Here is a 19,315-nt window from a genome sequence, read left to right on the forward strand (position 1 = left end):
GTGCACATGGTCTTCCTCTTTGTTCTCCAAATTTAAGTTCTTTCACTTGCTCCAATTATTCATATTCCTTGAGAACTCTCATTCTCAAAAACTTTGACAAGGTCTTTCGTAGGCATTTCTAGGAAAAATAATACAAAATACATAAGAAAGTAAGGGAAGTTTAGATATAATGCATTATTTTCATAGAAAAATAATAGTAAGATGATTAGTAAAGAACTGTGCTGTGTAAGAAAGATGTAAGCTTTAGACAAAGTGAGGAAAATGGGGGAAATCTAGAAAAAATAATATTAAACAGAAAGAGAATATTCTTAAATATATGAACTTCCCTTTAAGAAAATTTCCCAGTGTTCATGCCTAGTACAAGGAGAGTAAAAACTCCACAGAAACCTCAAAAAGAGCTTTTTCTTGTGATGGTGTTAGGTGTCTAAGGAATAAACAGGACTTTTAAAACTTTACTCTTCTGTGACAGATCAGTGAGGAGCAAACAGCTTGATAAGAAGCACTGATCTATTATAAATACACTTTATTCACTGAAGTACAATCAAATTCACTTTCAAAGGAATGTGAACAAAATCAAAGAACTTGGATATTAGAACGACAAAAGTGAACAAAAAGAGAAAATGTGTACAAATCTAGGTAAGCATTGTGAAAAGCATAACGACAATAATTATTAAATATGTGAAATTAAAAACAAAGTGGAACTAAAACACAAGAGACTAATAACATGGAAAATGGGCAGGTAGTTATTTAATAAAAGTTTTTAAGATTCTTGAATTCTGGGGAGAAGAGTAAAAAGTTAATTAACTTTAATTTTTTCTAAGTATATGTATCAAACATTGAAGAAAATTATAGAAAAATAAAATTGACAGTATTAAAGTTCTCCAGAGAAACAGAACCAATTGGAAGTGTATGTATACAAAGACATATATTTTAAAGAATTGGCTCCTGAGATTGTGGGGTCTGGCTGCAGGGAAGAGTGAACATTGCAGTCTTGAGTCCAAAGGCAGTTTGGAGGCAGAATTTCTTCTTCTTCAGGGCATCTCAGTAATTCCCCTTAAGGTCTCCAACTGTTGGATTAGGCTCCCCCACATCACGGAGGCATGACCTGCTTTACCTAAAGTCTACTGACCTAAGTGTTAATCACACCTAAAAATACCTTCACAGCAACATCTAGACTGCTGTTTTTACCAAAATCTGGGTACCATAGCCTAGCCAAGTGAACATAAATTAACCAGCAAAAACAGCTATACATTCCAAACGAGCAGAAAGAGAGAGAAAGATAGAGACATATGAAGTGGAATTAATCAGTTCTGTAAAAAGGAAAAAATAAATAAAAAGAAAAACAGAAACAAATAGTAACTATAAAATATAATGTAATTAAATCCAAATACAACAGTCAGGGTAAGTATCACCAGCTGCCTCAAAAATACCCCTGAAATCCCACATGGTGAACATAATTCAAGTTTATGTCTCACATCACAATCCAATGTGAGTTTTGCCACCTTTGCATCTTGTAGTGACATCATACCATGTAGCCCCCAGGGCAGGGAAGAGAATAAAAGGAAGAGACATGCTGACTCCTACCATATTGGCTCATGTGGCCTGGACCATGTCTGATCTAAGTCATCAACCAGAAGTAGCCACGGGCCCCCAGCCAGCTGAAAGGGAGGCCTGGAAAAGTAGGAGGCACATAGGGTATTTCATGAGCACTAACTATCTCTGCTTCAAGTTGTCTTCATAATAAATGCAAACATTAAAATTAACAATTAGGTTACATCGATTTTCATATTGGATTAAAATGTCTTAAACAAAGGCATGCTTCTATATATGACTCACCCGAATACCACAAATCTTAGGGGAACAGAAAGACTGAAAACGGGAGGTAAGATACATTAGGGAAACTCTAACCGGAAGAAAGCTGGCATGCTACTATTAATAGCAATCAGAAAGACTTCATTTTTTTTTTTAAAGAGTTATTAGGGATTAAGAAAGTGATCATGATAGAATAAAAGGAACAAAGAAGACTAAAATATTATGAGCCTTCAAGGTCATAATAACAAAGCCTATGGAAAAATAAATATATCAGAATGAGAACGTTTTCATATTTATAATAATAGGGAGTGATTCTACCACATCTCTCTTAAAAACTGATAAGTGAAGCAAAGAGACGCAGATTTTAAAAGTACCTTAGGCCGGGCGCGGTGGCTCATGCCTGTAATCCCAGCACTTTGGGAGGCAGAGGCGGGTGGATCACGAGGTCAAGAGATCAAGACCATCCTGGTCAACATGGTGAAACCCCGTCTCCACTAAAAAATACAAAAAATTAGCTGGGCATGGTGGCGTGTGCCTGTAATCCCAGCTACTCAGGAGGCTGAGGCAGGAGAGTTGCCTGAACCCAGGAGGCGGAGGTTGTGGTGAGCCGAGATCGTGCCATTGCATTCCAGCCTGGGTAACAAGAGCGAAACTCCGTCAAAGAAAGAAAGAAAGAAAGAAAGAAAGAAAGAAAGAAAGAAAGAAAGAAAGAAAGAGAGAGAGATAGAGAGAGAGAGAGAGAGAGAGAGAGAGAGAAAGAAAGAAAAGAAGGACCTTAGACAAAATGAACGGCCTTATGAACTCTAGATCAACTAGATAATGAATTCTACATGCCCCATTAGATGAAGTAACTCATGAGCAAAGGACCACAACCTAGATCATAAAGTAAGTATCAGCAAACCCTAATGATCCAATAGCATCTTGACTACATTCTCTTATCATAATGCAATACAATTAGAAATTGGGACAAAACAATTCACAAAAAAAGTTTCAAAATAAAAAAACGCACCTCAAAGTAACCCATGGTTTAGGAAAAAGCACAGTTTAAATTTACAAAGTATTGAATAACAGAATGGAAAGAAAACTTCACATCAAAATTTGTTTGTGCAAATAAAATGGTACCAATAAGAAAATGTACAGTTCAGAATGCAGATATTAGATATAATGATACTAATTATCTAAAGTTTCTAATCAAGATGTATAAAAAAGTACACAGAAAGAAATAAAAACAAACACAGAAATTAATGACCTAAGGAAAATCGTTAGACAGGGTTGACAAAACAGAAAGCTGATTCTTAGAATAAACTAGCAAATAAACAGAAGACAAGAACAATTAAACAAACAAAGATGACACAAATGAATAGGATCAGTAATGAATGTAGACACAGTATAGATTGAAAAATAAAAATAGATATACTGGAGTGTATAAGCAACGTTATTCAAACACATTTGAATACTTATGTGACATGAGCAATAGGTTTAGAGCAAAATTTACTCAAAAATAAATAGTACACCTGAGAACTATAACCATTAAATAAATTGGATCAGTAGTTAATACAACAGAATAACAATGTCTACGAAAATGTCAAGGACCCCTTATACAATTTGTTCCAAAGAATAGAAAAAGAAGAATTTCCTCAGCTTATTTTATGAGGCTGATACAATCTTGAGTGCAAATCCTATAGAGGACAGTACTACAAAGAAAAACTATAGGCCAGTTATTTAAATACAAAGGGAAAATACAAATGCAATATTATAAAACCCAATTCAAACGTACATATTTTAAAGATCTGGAAATGCACAGTAAAACATTGAGATTTGCCAGATATGGATGATGGGAATACAAGTGTCTGTGTTAATTTCTAATCTTATCTATATGCTTAAATTATTTCCTACTTAAATATTTTAACCAAAATGAACTTAAGAGGAGATAGAAAATCAGTCCTGCAAAAAAAAATCTGTCCTAAAAAAAAAAAGAAAGAAAATAGGTCTAAAATGGGTCTGGAAATGAAACAACAGCCTCATCCTTTATACCAACAAGAGCTTCTACATTTCTTCCTTTTTTAAAATTCATGACACATGCATGTTTTAATTTCTTTTAAATTATCAGAGGCTTATAACTGCAAGTGACAATCCCCTGACCTAACTTTTCTTTTGACTAAGCTCTCAGCTCCAGGATCAACCGTTCTAAATCTTTCAAATATTTCTTCTCTTCCTATATCTCTTAATAATATTACTGTGACATCACGTATTTCATTGAGTGAAGCATTATCTATTTAATTACTGCTATGATGAAGGAGATGTAGTTCACTTAGAGACTATCACATCACGTTTTCCCACCCATCAATTTCCCAGTGTAGGTTCAATACTATGTTTATATTCTTTATATGTTTTAACCTAAGTAAATATACAGAGAGTGTTATCTCCTGTATAAATGATAGACTCTACATCCTTTGAGATGAAGCTATGTGTGTCCTCATCTTTCCATTTAGCTTCCTTTTTTTCTCCTCCTCTCAGTTTCTACCTCTTTAACTTTGATATTGTGATAGTCAATAACATTTACATTTTATCTATAACCATACTTGTTCCACAGCAGAATACAGAAGTCCCTTCTCTGAAGTCATTTCATTCCTTAAAGGACTCCCTTTGAGTTTTTTTCAGTGGGTCATTTGATGCTTAATTGCCAGTGGCTCTGTGCAGGAGAGAAGGAGTATTCTGTTCCATAAGATAACTTGCAGTTAATCATTCCTTTTCATTCTCACAACTGACTCTCATTCTCTACCTTACCTGTTCTTTCTGAAGCCTGGCCTCCTCCAAATTTTTTCTATCTCCTTTCCGGCGTATACCTTATAGTGCAAGTTATGGGTGCAGGAATCACAAAAGATTGAGGGGCAGGAACTATCTAAATAACCAGGGTAGCCCGGTGCAGTTACTCATGCCTGTAATCCCGGCACTTTGGGAGGCTGAGGTGGGAAGATCGCTTAAGCCCAGGAATTTGAGACCAGCCTGGGCAACATGGTGAAACCCCATCTCTACTAAAAATACAAAAATTAGCCAGGCATGGTGGCACATGCCTATAATCCAAGCTACTCAGAAGGCTGCAGTGGGAGGATCCCCTGAGCCCAGGATGTCGGGGCTGCAGTGAGCTGAGATCATTCCACTACACTCCAGCCTGGCAAGTCCTTGTCTTGCAAGAAAACAAAAGGCCTGTGGTGGTGTGGCTAGGAAGGGTGCCAACGCTTTGAAAGGGAAGATTTGTCTGCTAAAATTATGCACTTTCTTTGAACATCTTCTCTTTACTCCATCATAGTTTTATTCCCCACTGATCTCCCCTGCGTAGTCACTCTATTTTTCTTGGTACTATTTTCTGAAAACTGTCTTTTGCTCAGAATTCAAATTTTAAATTAATTAATCTATATTTCCGAGGAGCTGTTTGTTTTCTTACTTTATATTTTGCTTTCTCCATGGGAAAGATGTGCTTGGGAGCCTCATGCAGTCTTGGGAGGAGTTATGTAGCCACTGGGCTAGATATGCCAGCATGGTGAGCCATTCCCTGGAACCACCGTCCAGAGCCAGACCCTTTGGGCCCTACACAGACTGCATAGCCCCAGCATGCAGGGGCTTGTATATGGGAAGTTCTGATGTCACAGGATCCTTGGGGTGTTGCTTCACCAGCTGAAAACCTCTGTGGCCGGTGGCACCTTTGCCTGAATTTTGCTCAGGTCCACTGGGCTCATTCTGCCCACTCAGCCTGGGAGGCTGCACTCGGCTCAAACTTCCACTACTGGCCTGGATTCCATGCCTGCCAAGGGTGATTCAGGGGAAGAGTAGAGAGAGGTGTGTGAGTGAGCATGGGATCCAGCCACTGTGCACAGCTAGGCGTGCCAGCTGCGGTGGGCTGGGCAGCTCCAAGTGCTGGCTCCATGTAAGGCTCTGGCTGAACCCGGCATACTGCAAGCAAGCGGCTTCTACTGCTGGCACCAGGGAATGCAATGGCACCTTGGAGATGCCAGGAACCTCAGAGTCGGAAAGAGGATGTCATAGCCCGGGCTCGGGGACCCCTTAGGTCTGGGCTCCCCAAAGAGCCACAGCTCTTCTCTCCTGCTCATTGCTGTCCACCTGGTGAGTGGGGGGAAAGGGACGTGTTTCTGCCCTGTTTGTGTTATGGCTCTTTCGTTTCCACCATTCAGGGGCATCCCGAGTTCTTGTCTCGCATTCAGGAAGAATGAGGTATGCAGACAACTGGAGGACGAACAAGGTGAAGAGGTGCTTTACTGAATGACAGTATAACTCTCAGGAGACCTGAAATGAGTAGCTCCTTTCCACAGGCAGGAAACCCCAGCATCTGTGCCACACCCTCAACAGAGGGGAGACCCACAGTGGGTAGCTCCTATCCACAGGCAGATCATCCTGTTGTCTGCCCAGCTGGCTGAGTCCGGGGTTTTATGGGCTTCAGAGTGGAGAAAGTGTATGCTAATTTGTCCAAGGGTGGCCATGAGGGGGCCCCATAAAAGCACAGAAGTTTTCACTCCAGTTTGTGGAACTGATAGCCCAGGCCCCAACCTTCAGGCAGTCCCTGGTTTGAAGGTGGGGCTTCACCAGGGACCCATCCTTTTCACCCAGGAGCCTGTCTGCCTCCTGCTACCCCCAACCTGGTGTCCAGGCTGTTCATGACAAGGTCACTTTCAGGCCCATGCAGAGCCACCCTCAACTCCCACTTGGTCTCCCTCCTGTGCTCCTTGGCACCCAAAATCTAGAGGGGGCCAAGGCAGCAAGGAGCTAGAGTGTCAGTGCTGCCCTGAGCATATACACATGCAGCTCGGTTGCAATAGCCTCAACTTTGCTCTGAAATCAGTGTGGGTGCTGAGAGCAGGGAGAAGCCAGGCAGCAGGAGTAGGCCTTCAGAGCCTGTGGGGGAAGGGAGGCGGCCTGAGAGCATAGGATGCCTGGCTGAGTGGCTGCAGCTGCACCCAGAAGGGCAGGGCTTCCTCCTTTTCAACTTGGAAGGGAATATGGCTCTCACCTGTTCCTGGCTCCCACCGGCTCTGTGGAGCACAAAGCCAGACAGGCTGCCACTGCCATTACTGAGACCCTCTTGCTCTCAGAAGAGTTTTCATGGCCTGCTGTCTCTGTTTTCACTACTTGGTGACTGTGGTGTTTTGTTTTTGTTCCTATTTCCTTTTCTTAGAAAAGAAAGTCTTCAGAATTAAAATTTAGGCTGACAATAGATTTCCCCTCCCAGGGAGCAGAAATATGGATATTCCTAAAGGTCTTGAGTGTTTCTGTCTTTCACTATTTCACACTGAATATTCCATGATTTTTATCTAGGTATGCCTGGTGTACAACAGATGATCACCAAATAAAAATTGTTCCTCCCATCTCCAACTTCTGATGCTCAAAATCTGGAATGGCTATGATAGTCCAGATTTTCAGAATTCATTAGATATTTATATTACCCTAAGATATATGGAAGTTGAAAAGAATTAAAAAAAAATTCAAAGTAAAAGTAAATTAAATTTCTTTCCCTACTTAGTTTGAGAGCATGTGTAAATGTCAGTGAATGTGATGTCATATAGGAGTTTTTTAAGTTGATCAGAATTATGTTCAAGTTGTACTCTGGAACCTTTTAATCAAATTGAGGGAAGATGCTACCAGGTCAGAATTTGGGAATTAGATGATCTGGCTCCAAATTCAATACATATTATCTATGTAATTAGCTGTGTCACCTAAAATATTAATAATATCTTTTAAAGAAATATTGTGAAGTCTGTTCTGATTCCTCCATTGGTTTAATTCCTATAATAAGTATCATTTCCAAAGTTTAGAACTTAATTTTCAGGATTTTAATGGACAGATAAAAGTTGTATATATTTATCACCTGCAACATGATGCTGTAAAATAAGTACACATTGTGGAAGGACTAAGTTGACCTATTTAAAAATATGCACTACGTCACATACTAATCATTTTTTTGTGTATTGAGAACACTTAAAATCTACTCTCTTAGCAAAGCCACGGCCACGCTAGCTTTAGTGATTTTTTTTTCTGTACATGATACTCTCATTTGGGTCAATAATTTTTTACACAAATCTACTGGAAACAGAGAAACAAACTTTTTGACCCAATATTAAATGTATTTAAAAGTTCAGGGCATAAAATGATAGATGTTTCAGGGTTTGTGTCATCAGTCAGAAACACAGAAACTCTTTTGAACAATGCCATAGTGCAGTCTAAGTCTGATCTAATTTTCTTCAAGACAACAATGCTCTTGATGCCATTCTATCTGCTCTTTACAATTTCTACCCCTAAGTAGAATAACCAAGAGGTGAGACTGTTATGTTGTATTTGATTCTGGACATTAACTGAAAGGAAAACTCAAAGCCCTCTAAGAATGGTGTCTAACTCAACAGGCATATCTCCATTACCTTCATGCAAAACTAAGACTCTTTGTGGTATCTGCCTACCTCACCTCTAGTGGCCAGCTGCTAGTCCAGTGTCTGTCTCACTGCAGCAATCTAGTGGTATGCATAGGTGCTGAACAATTCTGGCTGTCATGCTGTAATTGGGGAAAACTCATTCTTACTTAGCTATATATTTTTGAATGTTCCCTTGATTGTCTTTCTTAGTGTTCCCATCAAGCTAAAAATTAATGCTCATAAATTTTAAATTATCATGAGCAATTTGGGGGATTTCCTATTTCATCTCCGAGTCTCCTTTGCATGCTCGGTTGCTTTCAATCTTGACAGAGATTCATCCGATCCATATACCACGCAAGGATACACCCTGGCATCCCCAAGCAATGCCAGGGACCTATGGCCTTTTAACAGATTTTTGACAAGGTCATCTCTTTGGGTTGTTTCTTGAGTCATCTTTTACTCATTATTTAATTTTAATAACCTATAGTACTTAAAAATAGTGTTACATAAAGAACCTTAAAAATTGATGCATAGTGATTTTCTTATTTTAAAATTGTGTATGATTTTTTGCATTATTATAACAGCAGCTTATTTCCATTATAAAAATAGGAAATACAGACAAGCAAGGAGAAAATATAAAATGTGCATACAAATAATTACTTTTGTAATATCATTATATATTTATCCATATCTTTTCCTATGCAAATTGTTTTTGTACAAATGGATGATATTTATGTAACTTCTTTGTAACTATATCAATTAACATCACATATATATTTTTTAAAAATATTCTCAAAAATATATTTTTAAATGTGTATTAAACTAGACTCCACCATTTATTCTGAGAATTTATTATAGTAAGAACATTATCCTTCATTTTGATTCATAGTCTAACATACCAAACTCTTAATTTCTTCTGTTACACACTTTACATAAACACATTGCAGCCAATCACCAACCTTTACATATATCCCTGCATATTTTGAACAGTTTTCTTTATTAAAAATATTTTAAACTTAAAATTATTTAAGTTTCATATTATCTTGGCACATTAACCCCTGCGGAAATGTTTAGGACTTCTAAACTAAATTATTTCCTAAAGAGAGAGTAATAGAATAAGTCATAAACCATGATGATGAATTTTTAGTTACTACTGTCTTTAAAAAATAAACACAAACAAAAACAGAAAATAAATATTTTACATCTTTCTTGAGAGCCAACTCTTTCAATGAATTCAAAAAATTCATCTCTAATAAAAAAGTAATTTGAGGAACATTTAGGAAGAAAAGCATAATATAGAAAGCAATATAAACAATAACTTTTAAACTTGCTTGTTTAGAAAACAGATCACTGGGGTACAGGTTAGTCAGCCTGATAAACTCTACTTGGCTTCAGGTCTCACCATCACACCTCTCTCCTCAAACAAAGTCTACTCTGACAGCCAAACATCTAGGCATTTCTGTGCTCCATTATGGTAATGATCATCTTTTTTTATAAGTGAATAAATTTGTTTGTCTTTCCCCTTCCCTCCACTCCAGTTCCATTAGGGAAGGCATAGTCTTTCCATATTGAATATTTGGTACTTGAGACAACTAAAAAGTTTTATTGGGTAAATAAATCAATTCACTTATCTAATAATCAATGGCAGTATTAACAAGAGTAATTATGAATATTTAATAAATAGTAGGAAGAGGAAAACTAATGTATTAAAATGCAATTAAATGCCAAGTCATCTGTTGAATCCCAATAGACTTTATAATTTCATTTTTTCCTAGTATAATGACATTTTAAATTATCTCACATTTTCACAGTTATTAACCAATAAAAACATGTAGCAACTTACATAAAATAGACTATTTTGCATGATATAGTTGAAATTTTTATATAACTTCTATATCCATATGTATGAATATATATCCGTATATAGACACAGACAGAGAGTACCAAGAACTTATTGTTTAAAAAAAAAACTCTAAAAAGCAAGAAACAAAATATCCTGCAACTCTTAAGAATCTAATTTATATTTCACATATGCTGTAGACACAGCTCAGGAACTCAGATGTGATGCTTATGAATATGTATAAAGTATAATTAGCTTAGAAATGATGCTTCATCACCTGTCCTGATATTGTTGATGTGCTTCACTAACTTACCAAGCAATGCTGGAAAAGGTTCTCTCCAAATTCCAGTGAATCAAAACGGTGCTTTTCACCCATAACATGTTAGTGTTTTCCATTCCCTTATCATATGAAAAGCCTGTCCTTTAAACCTGGATTGCTAGCAGTCTGCTTGTAACTGACAGTTGTAGGCCATAAGCTCATTACTTTATATTTTAGAGAGCTTTCTGAAACATTGAGGCATGTCTTTTCCTCCAAATCTCTTGATTTTAACCTCTCAATTCCATGGTGCTTGCATGAGGTGCTTACTCTCTTTTCTCTGGCCTATACTATTACAATAAAAAAACTGATGGCTCCTTTTCTCCCACACGGCTGCCCAATTCATCTTCGTGGACTACAGCTCTGATCACATTCTTCTACTCAGAAACTTTTAATGTCTGCAAATAGCTCATTGCCCAGTTTCCTTAATCACACATTCAAATCTTTCAGAAATGGACTCTGACCTGTCTAATAACCTTATTTCTCCACATTGCCCTTGACAAACCCTACAGTCTTAGGGAGTGGAAATACTTGCTCTCACATACATGCATCAAAATTCCCCACCTCCCTGCCTTTCCTTATACTATTTCTACTATATCTTCTACACTCCTATATATACTACCTGCCTCCTTTCATCTGAGCAATGAGTGGTTGACTAAGGATACAGGAAGAAATCATGGATGTCCTAAAAGAAAAGAAAAAACTGCCTGGAGGCAAAGAGCAGTTGATATTCAGAAATGCAAGAAGATAGAAAATTAGCAACAGGGAGGCCTGTATCAGTAGGTAGCCTTCAGTCAGGATTGTCATGTTCCCGGATGAAGGTGCAAGAGCCCATTGGAAAATCAGGAAATTGATGATCATCCAGCCAGACTAATCAGAAAAAAATCAGAAACATCACCAACTACCAATATCAGGAATACAAGAGGTGAAATCACTACAACTTCTGCAGATAGTAAAGGATGTTAAGAGAATATTATGAACAACTTTGTGGCAATAATTCAACAATTTGAATAAAAAGGGCAAATTCATTGAAAATCACAAACCACCAAAACCCACTAACAAATAAATAATCTGAATAGTTATATAATCATTAGAGAATATAATTTGTAATTCAAAACCTTCACACACACAAATTCAGTTCCAGATGACTTTACTTGTGAATTCCACAAAACATTTAATGAAGAAATAACAACTCAGAAAATTGAAGAGGAGAAAATATATTCAACCTCATTCTGCAAAGCCAGTATTAACTCTGATGCCAATGTCAAAGATACTTTTTAAAAAGAAAATTATAGAAAAGTATCCTTTATGAACATAGGTGCTAAAATTTATGGCAAAGTTATAACAAATCAAATCTAATGATTTATTAAAAGGATTATACATTATCACTAAATGAGATTAATCCCAGGAACGTAAGATTGGTTTAGTATTTGAAATTAGTCAGTGCAATTTACCGTATAGCAATATAAAAAATATATCTATATATATATATAAAATCACTTCAATTGATACAGAAAAGACATTTGACAAAATGCAGTATCTATTTTTTAAAAACAGCCTACTAAGAGTAGGGGAACGTTACTACCTGATCACTATAGAAATTTATTTTAAAAAAGACAGTGAGCCGAGATCTTGCCATTGCACTCCAGCCTAGGTGACAGAGCAAGACTTTGCCTCAAAAAAAAAGAAAGAAAGAAAGAAGGAAGGAAGGAAGAAAGAAGAAAGAAAACTTACAGCTAAAATCATACTTAGCAAAAGACTAAGATTAGGATCGAGCAAGGAAATCTGCTTCCATCACTTCCATTTAACATTGTAGTAAAGATGCTGGTCAGTACAATGGGCAAGAAAAAGGAAATAAATGGCACCCAGATTAAAAAATAAGTACAACTGTTTTTATTCACAGATACTATAGAAGTCTAAGCATAAAAATCCTGGTGGTTCATGCCTGTAACCCTAGAGCTTTAGGAGCTGAGGCAAGTGAATCACTTGAGGCCAGGAGTTTAAGACTAGCTGGGCAACATAGCAAGATCCCATCTCTATAAACAAAAGAGTTTAAAAAGCATAAAATAAAATGCTATCTATTAAAAAAGTTACTATAACTAATAAGTGAGCTTACCAATTTTATAAGATATGACATGCATATGTGAAAATCAATCATTTTAAAGACTGGCAAAAATAAATTGGAAATTGAAATTAAAAGAATACAATTTACAGTAGCATTAAAAATGTGAACGACCCCTACAATGGATACTCTGGAGATAAAGAAGACCTAATAAATCAAGAGATATATCATGTTCATAAATCAGAAGATTCAGTATTCCTATAATCTTAGTTTTATATGTATTGATGTACAGATTCAATGCAATCCCAGTAAATATTCTAGCAAGCTTTTTTTCTAAAACTGACAGGTATATTTTAGAATTCATATGGAATTGGAAAGAATAAAAATGTTGGAAAGGTTACACTACCTGACTTTAATACATACTACCAAGCTATGGTAATCAGAAAGCATGGTGTTGGTATCAATATTGACAAACAGAATATTAGAACAGATTAAAGAGTTCAAATATAGATCCAGACATGTATGTTCAAATGATTTCTGACAAAAATACAAAAGCAATATGAGATATATTTAACAAATTCTACTAAAGGAATTGAATATACATGAACAGCACCATACTCCAAAATTAACTCAAAACAGATGTTTCTACAACTAACTGTAAAACATAATATAAAATATCTAAAAATATATGAGAGAAATCTTTGTGATCTTGGGTAAAGCAAAGATTCTTAGATACAACACCAAACGCATATTCTCAAAAGGAAAAAGAAAGAAAGGAGAAAGAAAATCCTTTACAAGCAATTCTGTAATGGTCACAGGCATATGTATTCAAAACTTATCCAATTGTAAGTTTTAAGTATGCATGGTTTATTTATGCCAGTTTTACCTCAATAAAAATATTAAAAAGCATTGGTCATCTCTAGTCATAGTCCCTTCACAATTTCCACACCTCAGATTTTAGCCTCTTTTACTGTTGTTTGGGCCATATTCCTCTTTTCTCTCTTACCTATTCCCTTCATTTTCTTTTTAAAATTTTTTTAAATTTTTTTAAATTTTTAAAACTTGTATTTTAGGTTCAAGTGTACACATGCGGGTTTGTTATCTAGGTACTGTTATCATGGAGGTTTGTTGTACAAATTTCTACACGCATGAACTAAGCCTACTACCCAATAGTTATTTCTCTGATTCTCTCCCTCCTCCCACTATCTACCCTCAAAATAGGCCCCAGTGTATATTGTTCTCCTCTTTGTCTCCATATGTTCTCATCATTTAGCTCCCACTTATAAGTGAGAACATGCGGCATTTGACTTTCTGTTACTGCATTAGTTTGCTAAGAATAATGGGCTCCCACTCAATTCATGTTCCTGCAAAGGACATGATCGCATTTGTTTTATGACTGCGTAGTATTTCATGGTGTATATGTACCACATTTTATTTATCCAATTTGCCCCGATGCTATTCCTTTTATTTTCTCATGCCCAGCAAATCAAACTTCTCTCTCTAGTTTTATCCCACACCTCACTTTGCACACCTGAGGTTAGCTTTGAAATTATGACTTTTACCCAAAACCTAAAATCCAGTAAAAAATTAAAAAAAATATATATATATGAAATTATGACTTTTAAATGCTTCTCAGATCATATTCTTACAAAAGCATTCACCGAGGCTCTGGGGAAAGCCATTTTCTTTTTTCTTTTCTTACTTCTTTTGTCTAGTTTTATCTAATACTGTAAATGACCCATATAATCTTGATAATTCAGGATTGTGTTATCATCCCTGGTTATTTTACTACAATAAGGTTGGCATCTACTGAGACCTACTTTATCTCTGTACATTTTATCTCTTTCCAAATTGGCTCGGATTCCTGAGCTTTAAAAATTCTTCTCTCCACTTTTTAGAGTTTTCTCTTCTCTTTGCTCATTGTCAGACAGATTGTCAGCTGTCACTTCTACTGTTTTCATGTGACTGTTTAGAGAATCGTCACACTTTCTTTCATTGTAATTTCCTGTCTCTTAACTGTTTTGATTCGGAAAACCTATAAGCAAGGGATTAAAAACAATGTGTAAATTTGGAATAAATCTAGAATCTGAGTGGGTAACCTGAGGCTAACTTTGTGAGTTAAAGTGCATTGTGTCGTTGCCATTAATTTTGACACTTTTTTTTTCCAAGATAAATGACACTTATGTGATGTTACTGTATCTAATTCCCAAGAGAACTGTAGAAATGAGAATTTCTGTTTTCCCAGTGGAAAACATTCATCAGTTTTCTGGAGAATAATTTGCCAAGGTTGTCTTTTGTAAGAACTACGTTCAGTGTCCCTTTTTATTTATGTGGATGTTTGCAGTATATCTTTTTGTAGATGTCATAGTATTGTACAATCAATCTGTTCTATGAGCAATCGATTATTTACCTGAAAGCTGTTAGAATAATACATTAAAATAAATTTGACCACAGCTATACCAAGTTCTGTAACTTTTTCTAGTTTAATGTTCAAATAATGTGACTGATAAAAATAATGTAACTGAGGCAGTGCAGATGCCTTTAATGAATGCTCTGTCTGTGATCATCTGAGTTCAGATTTATATCTTCAATAGCAAGTATTTAGCATTCTCCAGCCCTTCTTGCACTTGCAATACTTTTCCAATTTAAAATTTACACGTAAGATCCTATTTGATTTATCTCTTGGCATAGTTATGATTGCTAAGGAGCAAACACTATTAAAATGGGTAACTAGACATTGAAGTTAAACATTCCTTTTACATATCATTCTATTAACTTTGTGTCACCTTTTTAAGTCTAAGCCTAAACAAATATATCTTTGCTTGGAGATAATTGTGGCTCAGAGATTGTCATTTAGAAGATTGTGTTTTGCCATACTGCTTTAAGATGCATTTCTTTAAAAGGAGCAGTGTTCTTTCTTATTTCAGCACTTGGGAGGTACAGGAAATGCTCCCCTCTCCCTCCACAACTAGAGTGAAATTTGCTTAGGGATAAAGTCAGGGGATGTGTTTAGTTCTTCATTTGCTTGACCTCTGCAGCACGTGATGATACTGACCAGTTATATCCTTGCAACACCGCCAGTCATCATGCATTGAGTCGCTTCTGCATCTCTTAATTTCCATAATGTCACGCTCTCCTAATTTCTCCTTTTCCTCTCTGGACTCTCAGTCACCTTGTAAGCTCTGCTTTCTCTACCTACTCCCTAAACATTAAAGTTCCCAAGAACTTTGTTCTATATCTTCTTCTCATACCATAATAAACAGTCTCCTAACTGTAACTACCAAACATGTGCTAATAATTTACAATTCTGTATCTGCAGCCCGGAACTCTTTCCCAAAGGGAAATTCTTTGTGCCTACTGCCTTCTGGATCCCTTCACTCCATTATTCCATGGTTTTAGATGTATGACTTTGGTTTTTCTGTCCACAGGCAACAGGTCCTCGGGGTTTATTAAAGGAAGATGCCAAAGGCTCTCTTCAGAAAAGCTTCAGGATTCTTAATGAAGCCAAGAAGTTAGCAAATGACGTAAAAGGTCAGTGTGGCCATAGTTTTTATTACATTCCAGTTAATTGTGTTGTTACTGATAAGAAATTCTATCACACTATTGGAGAATATAATTTCTTTAGCATGATTTTTGTGATGATTCTATAGTCTATTTAATGCAAGTAAACGTTCTCACTAGTTTTATAAATGTTGTCTACCTATCTCATTTCAACTGGGGTAATATTTCATAATTTGTAAGTCTTATTTCTATAGCATCACTTCACCTGCATCTAACGTATAGTAACTTTTAGCATAATAAGTTTTTAAGAGTGTCAAACCCAGGCCATCCATAGTGGTTCATGCCTGTGATCCCAGTGTTTTGGGAGGCTGAGGCAGGAGGATCACTTGGGGCCAAGAATTTGAGGCCAATCAGGGAAGCATAGCAAGATCCTTTCTCTACATAACATTTGTTAAAAATTTAGCCAGGTGTGGCAGTGTAAGCTCATAAGCATACCTACTTGGAAGGTTGAGGCAGGAGGATCACTTTAGCCCAGGGCTTTGAAGTTACAGTGAGTTGTGATCATACTACTGTACACCAGCCTGGGTAAAAGCGTAAGACCCTGTCTCTAAAAATAAAAACAAAATTAAATACATTTTTTTTGAGACAAAGTCTTGCTCTGTCACCGAGGCTGGAGTGCAGTGGTTTGATCTTGGCTCACTGTAGCCTCTGCTTCCCAGGTTCAAGTGATTCTCCTGCCTCAGCCTCCTGAGTATCTGGGATTACAGGTGTGTGCCACCATGCCAGCTAGTTTTTTTATTTTGAGTAGAGATGGGGTTTCATCATGTTGGTCAGGATGGTCTCAATCTCCTGACCTCAAGCAGTCCTCCCACCTCTACCTCCAAAAGTGCTGGGATTACAGGCATATGCCACCATGCCCGGCCCTAAATACATTTTTCTTGTATTTTATTTCTTATTCAAGGGTCAAAATGCACAAAATATCTACTGCTATATTATGGGTTTGTGTTAAGAATATATCATTAAACATGGCTGCTCTCTATATGAGCCATTACATTTATTATTTCATGGACGTATCTCTTGTTTCTCATTTGAATTGCCACCTGTTTCTCTCCCCAGTTTCATTCCCTACTGTTTTCTGTCTCGTTTCTGTCTTCCCAACCTTACCTAAGTGTTCATAATTCCTCCCAAACATGCTAATATTCCAAGCCTTCATGTTTTCAGTATTATTTCTTCCCCTTGAAATGTCTCGTCCTTCATCTCTCTTCTTTATCTAACTGCTTTCTCCCAGACCTTCAGGATTTAGTTCAAATACCATCATTTCCATGAAACCTAACACCTCATCTGATTTACATGCCCTCTCTCTGGTGTAATTATATTATAGACTTGTCAAACCACTGTGATCATGGGCTAGTCAATATTCCCTATTTTTTTAAATTAAAAAAACATTTTATTGATGCATAATAGATGTATATATTTTTGGCATTTCATCTTCTTGAGGAAAGACATAGGGTTTTGTTAACTGTGTATTTCTAATATGCATAATAGTGGCCAGCTCAAATGAGGAAATACTTATTTTTTTACAATAGGTAGTGTTGGTGTTATCTCAGAAAGAAAAGAGGTTTAAAAATCATTTATATTTGGCATGTTTTGGTCTCAGTAGAGGCTGATATAGATTTTAAGTTCTATCTCCATTATAAGTAACATTTTAATAGTACAATTCTTCGGGCTGTGTATTACAGGTGAAACAAAACTCCCTACATACCTAATTCTGCACAGCAGATACCTCTTATTACAATCTGAAGAATGACTATAAAAAGCCAAAACCAGTGTTTCTATTGGACAAGTGGATTCAACCCCGTGACTTTGTGGTCACTTCTTTGTGGTCACTTCTTTGTGATCACTTCCTCCTATCTCATACCCTTGCCCAGGGCCAGGAATAGGGAGGAAGTGACTGAAGTGAGTCCTGCGAGTGCAGTCCTGTCTTTAAGATTTTAATAATCCCAGGGCCCTGCCTTTGCCTCTGTTTCCCCACAGACACTCGTATTATAAAAATGAAGATTGAGTTCACTTGTCCAATAGGAACACAGGTTTTAGCTTTCTACAGTCACTCTTCAGATTGCAATAAGAGTTATTTGCTGTGCAGAATTATGTATGTAAGGAGTTTTATTTTGCCTGTAGTACACAGTCCAAAGGACTGTACTATTAAAGTGTCATTTATAATGGAGATCAAATTTGTTCATCATGTATCTTGTTTATTGCATAATTTTGGTTTTTTACATACTGCATTAAAATATCCTGACTGCAGAATTTTTTAAGACACCTTTAAATTTTGCACCTGAGCTGAGTGCCTTAATCACCTCATGCTCCCCGAGTCCTGCCCTTGCCTCTATTTCCCCATAAACACTGATATTATAAAAATAAAGAGAAAAAAATTATGTTTAGGCATGTTTTTTCTAAGAGAAAAGGAAATCTAAAGAAAAGCATGGTAGAAAGCGTTAGGAGATAGAAATGTTCATTAGTTTAAATGTCTTTTTCTGTAGTTCAGGTAGTACATTATTTAAAGTAATGAAAACCCACAAACTACTGAAGTAATAATTCCTCTGGAAAACCAAGCCAAGGCTATGACGGAGATGGGAATGTTTTCTTGCTACATTATGACATTTCTCTGATTTGTGGTCAATTACACTGGTTATAAAATGGCTGTTAATCAGGGAAATGCCATATATTACCACCAGGAACTGCTGAAATAGGCCCTACAGAGCAAAACTCTTGACAGCAGCTATTAAAATAGAGATTTAGTCATTTCTCTCTCTATGGTGCCTGGAGTTAGAAGGAATAAAAATGGAGGGGCCAGTATACCCTCCATATTTCTAATGTGTTGCTTGGTTCAATTCAGTACAGTTCAGTTAGTTCATGAGCTTTAGTCATGAATGACTTAGTACTGCTCTCTGCCATTTTTATGCTGTCCTTGCCTTGAGGGAGTCTGAACTTGCCAGGAGCAATTTGTTTTGCTTTTTAATTTTTGAATATACATCTGTTAAAAGTAAATTTGCCCTTGTGTGAGTTTGAGATTTGAAGCCTGTCTACATTGCACTGATCGAATGTCTGTGGAGATAAAAGTCATTTTGTTGATGGATATGAGGCTTCATACAAATTGATGACTGAAAGAGTGAGAAGATGAATTAATACCACCAGGTGAATTAATACTACTTTGTAGGTGGACAAGTAATTTTTTTAGGCCTGGCACAGTGGCTTATGCCCTGTAATTCCAACATTTTGGGAGGCCGAGGTGGACAGATTGTTTGAGCCCAGGAGTTCAAGAACAGCCTAGGCCACATGGTGAAACCGCATCTATACAAAAAAAAGTT

The 19,315-nt window shown here is 36.6% G+C and overlaps 1 protein-coding gene across 2 annotated transcripts in view; it reads left to right on the forward strand.

The window, feature by feature from the left end:
- Positions 1-19,315, forward strand: part of LAMA2 (laminin subunit alpha 2) — a 637,958-nt gene that overhangs the window by 528,716 nt on the left and 89,927 nt on the right. For both annotated transcript variants that reach the window (XM_054254427.2, XM_054254428.2), the window contains exon 41: positions 15,875-15,977. In XM_054254427.2, coding sequence (XP_054110402.2) covers positions 15,875-15,977 — 103 coding nt within the window. The remainder of the gene's footprint in view (positions 1-15,874; positions 15,978-19,315) is intronic.

Source organism: Callithrix jacchus, chromosome 4 (assembly GCF_049354715.1).
Source record: "Callithrix jacchus isolate 240 chromosome 4, calJac240_pri, whole genome shotgun sequence".
Lineage (NCBI taxonomy): Eukaryota > Metazoa > Chordata > Mammalia > Primates > Cebidae > Callithrix > Callithrix jacchus.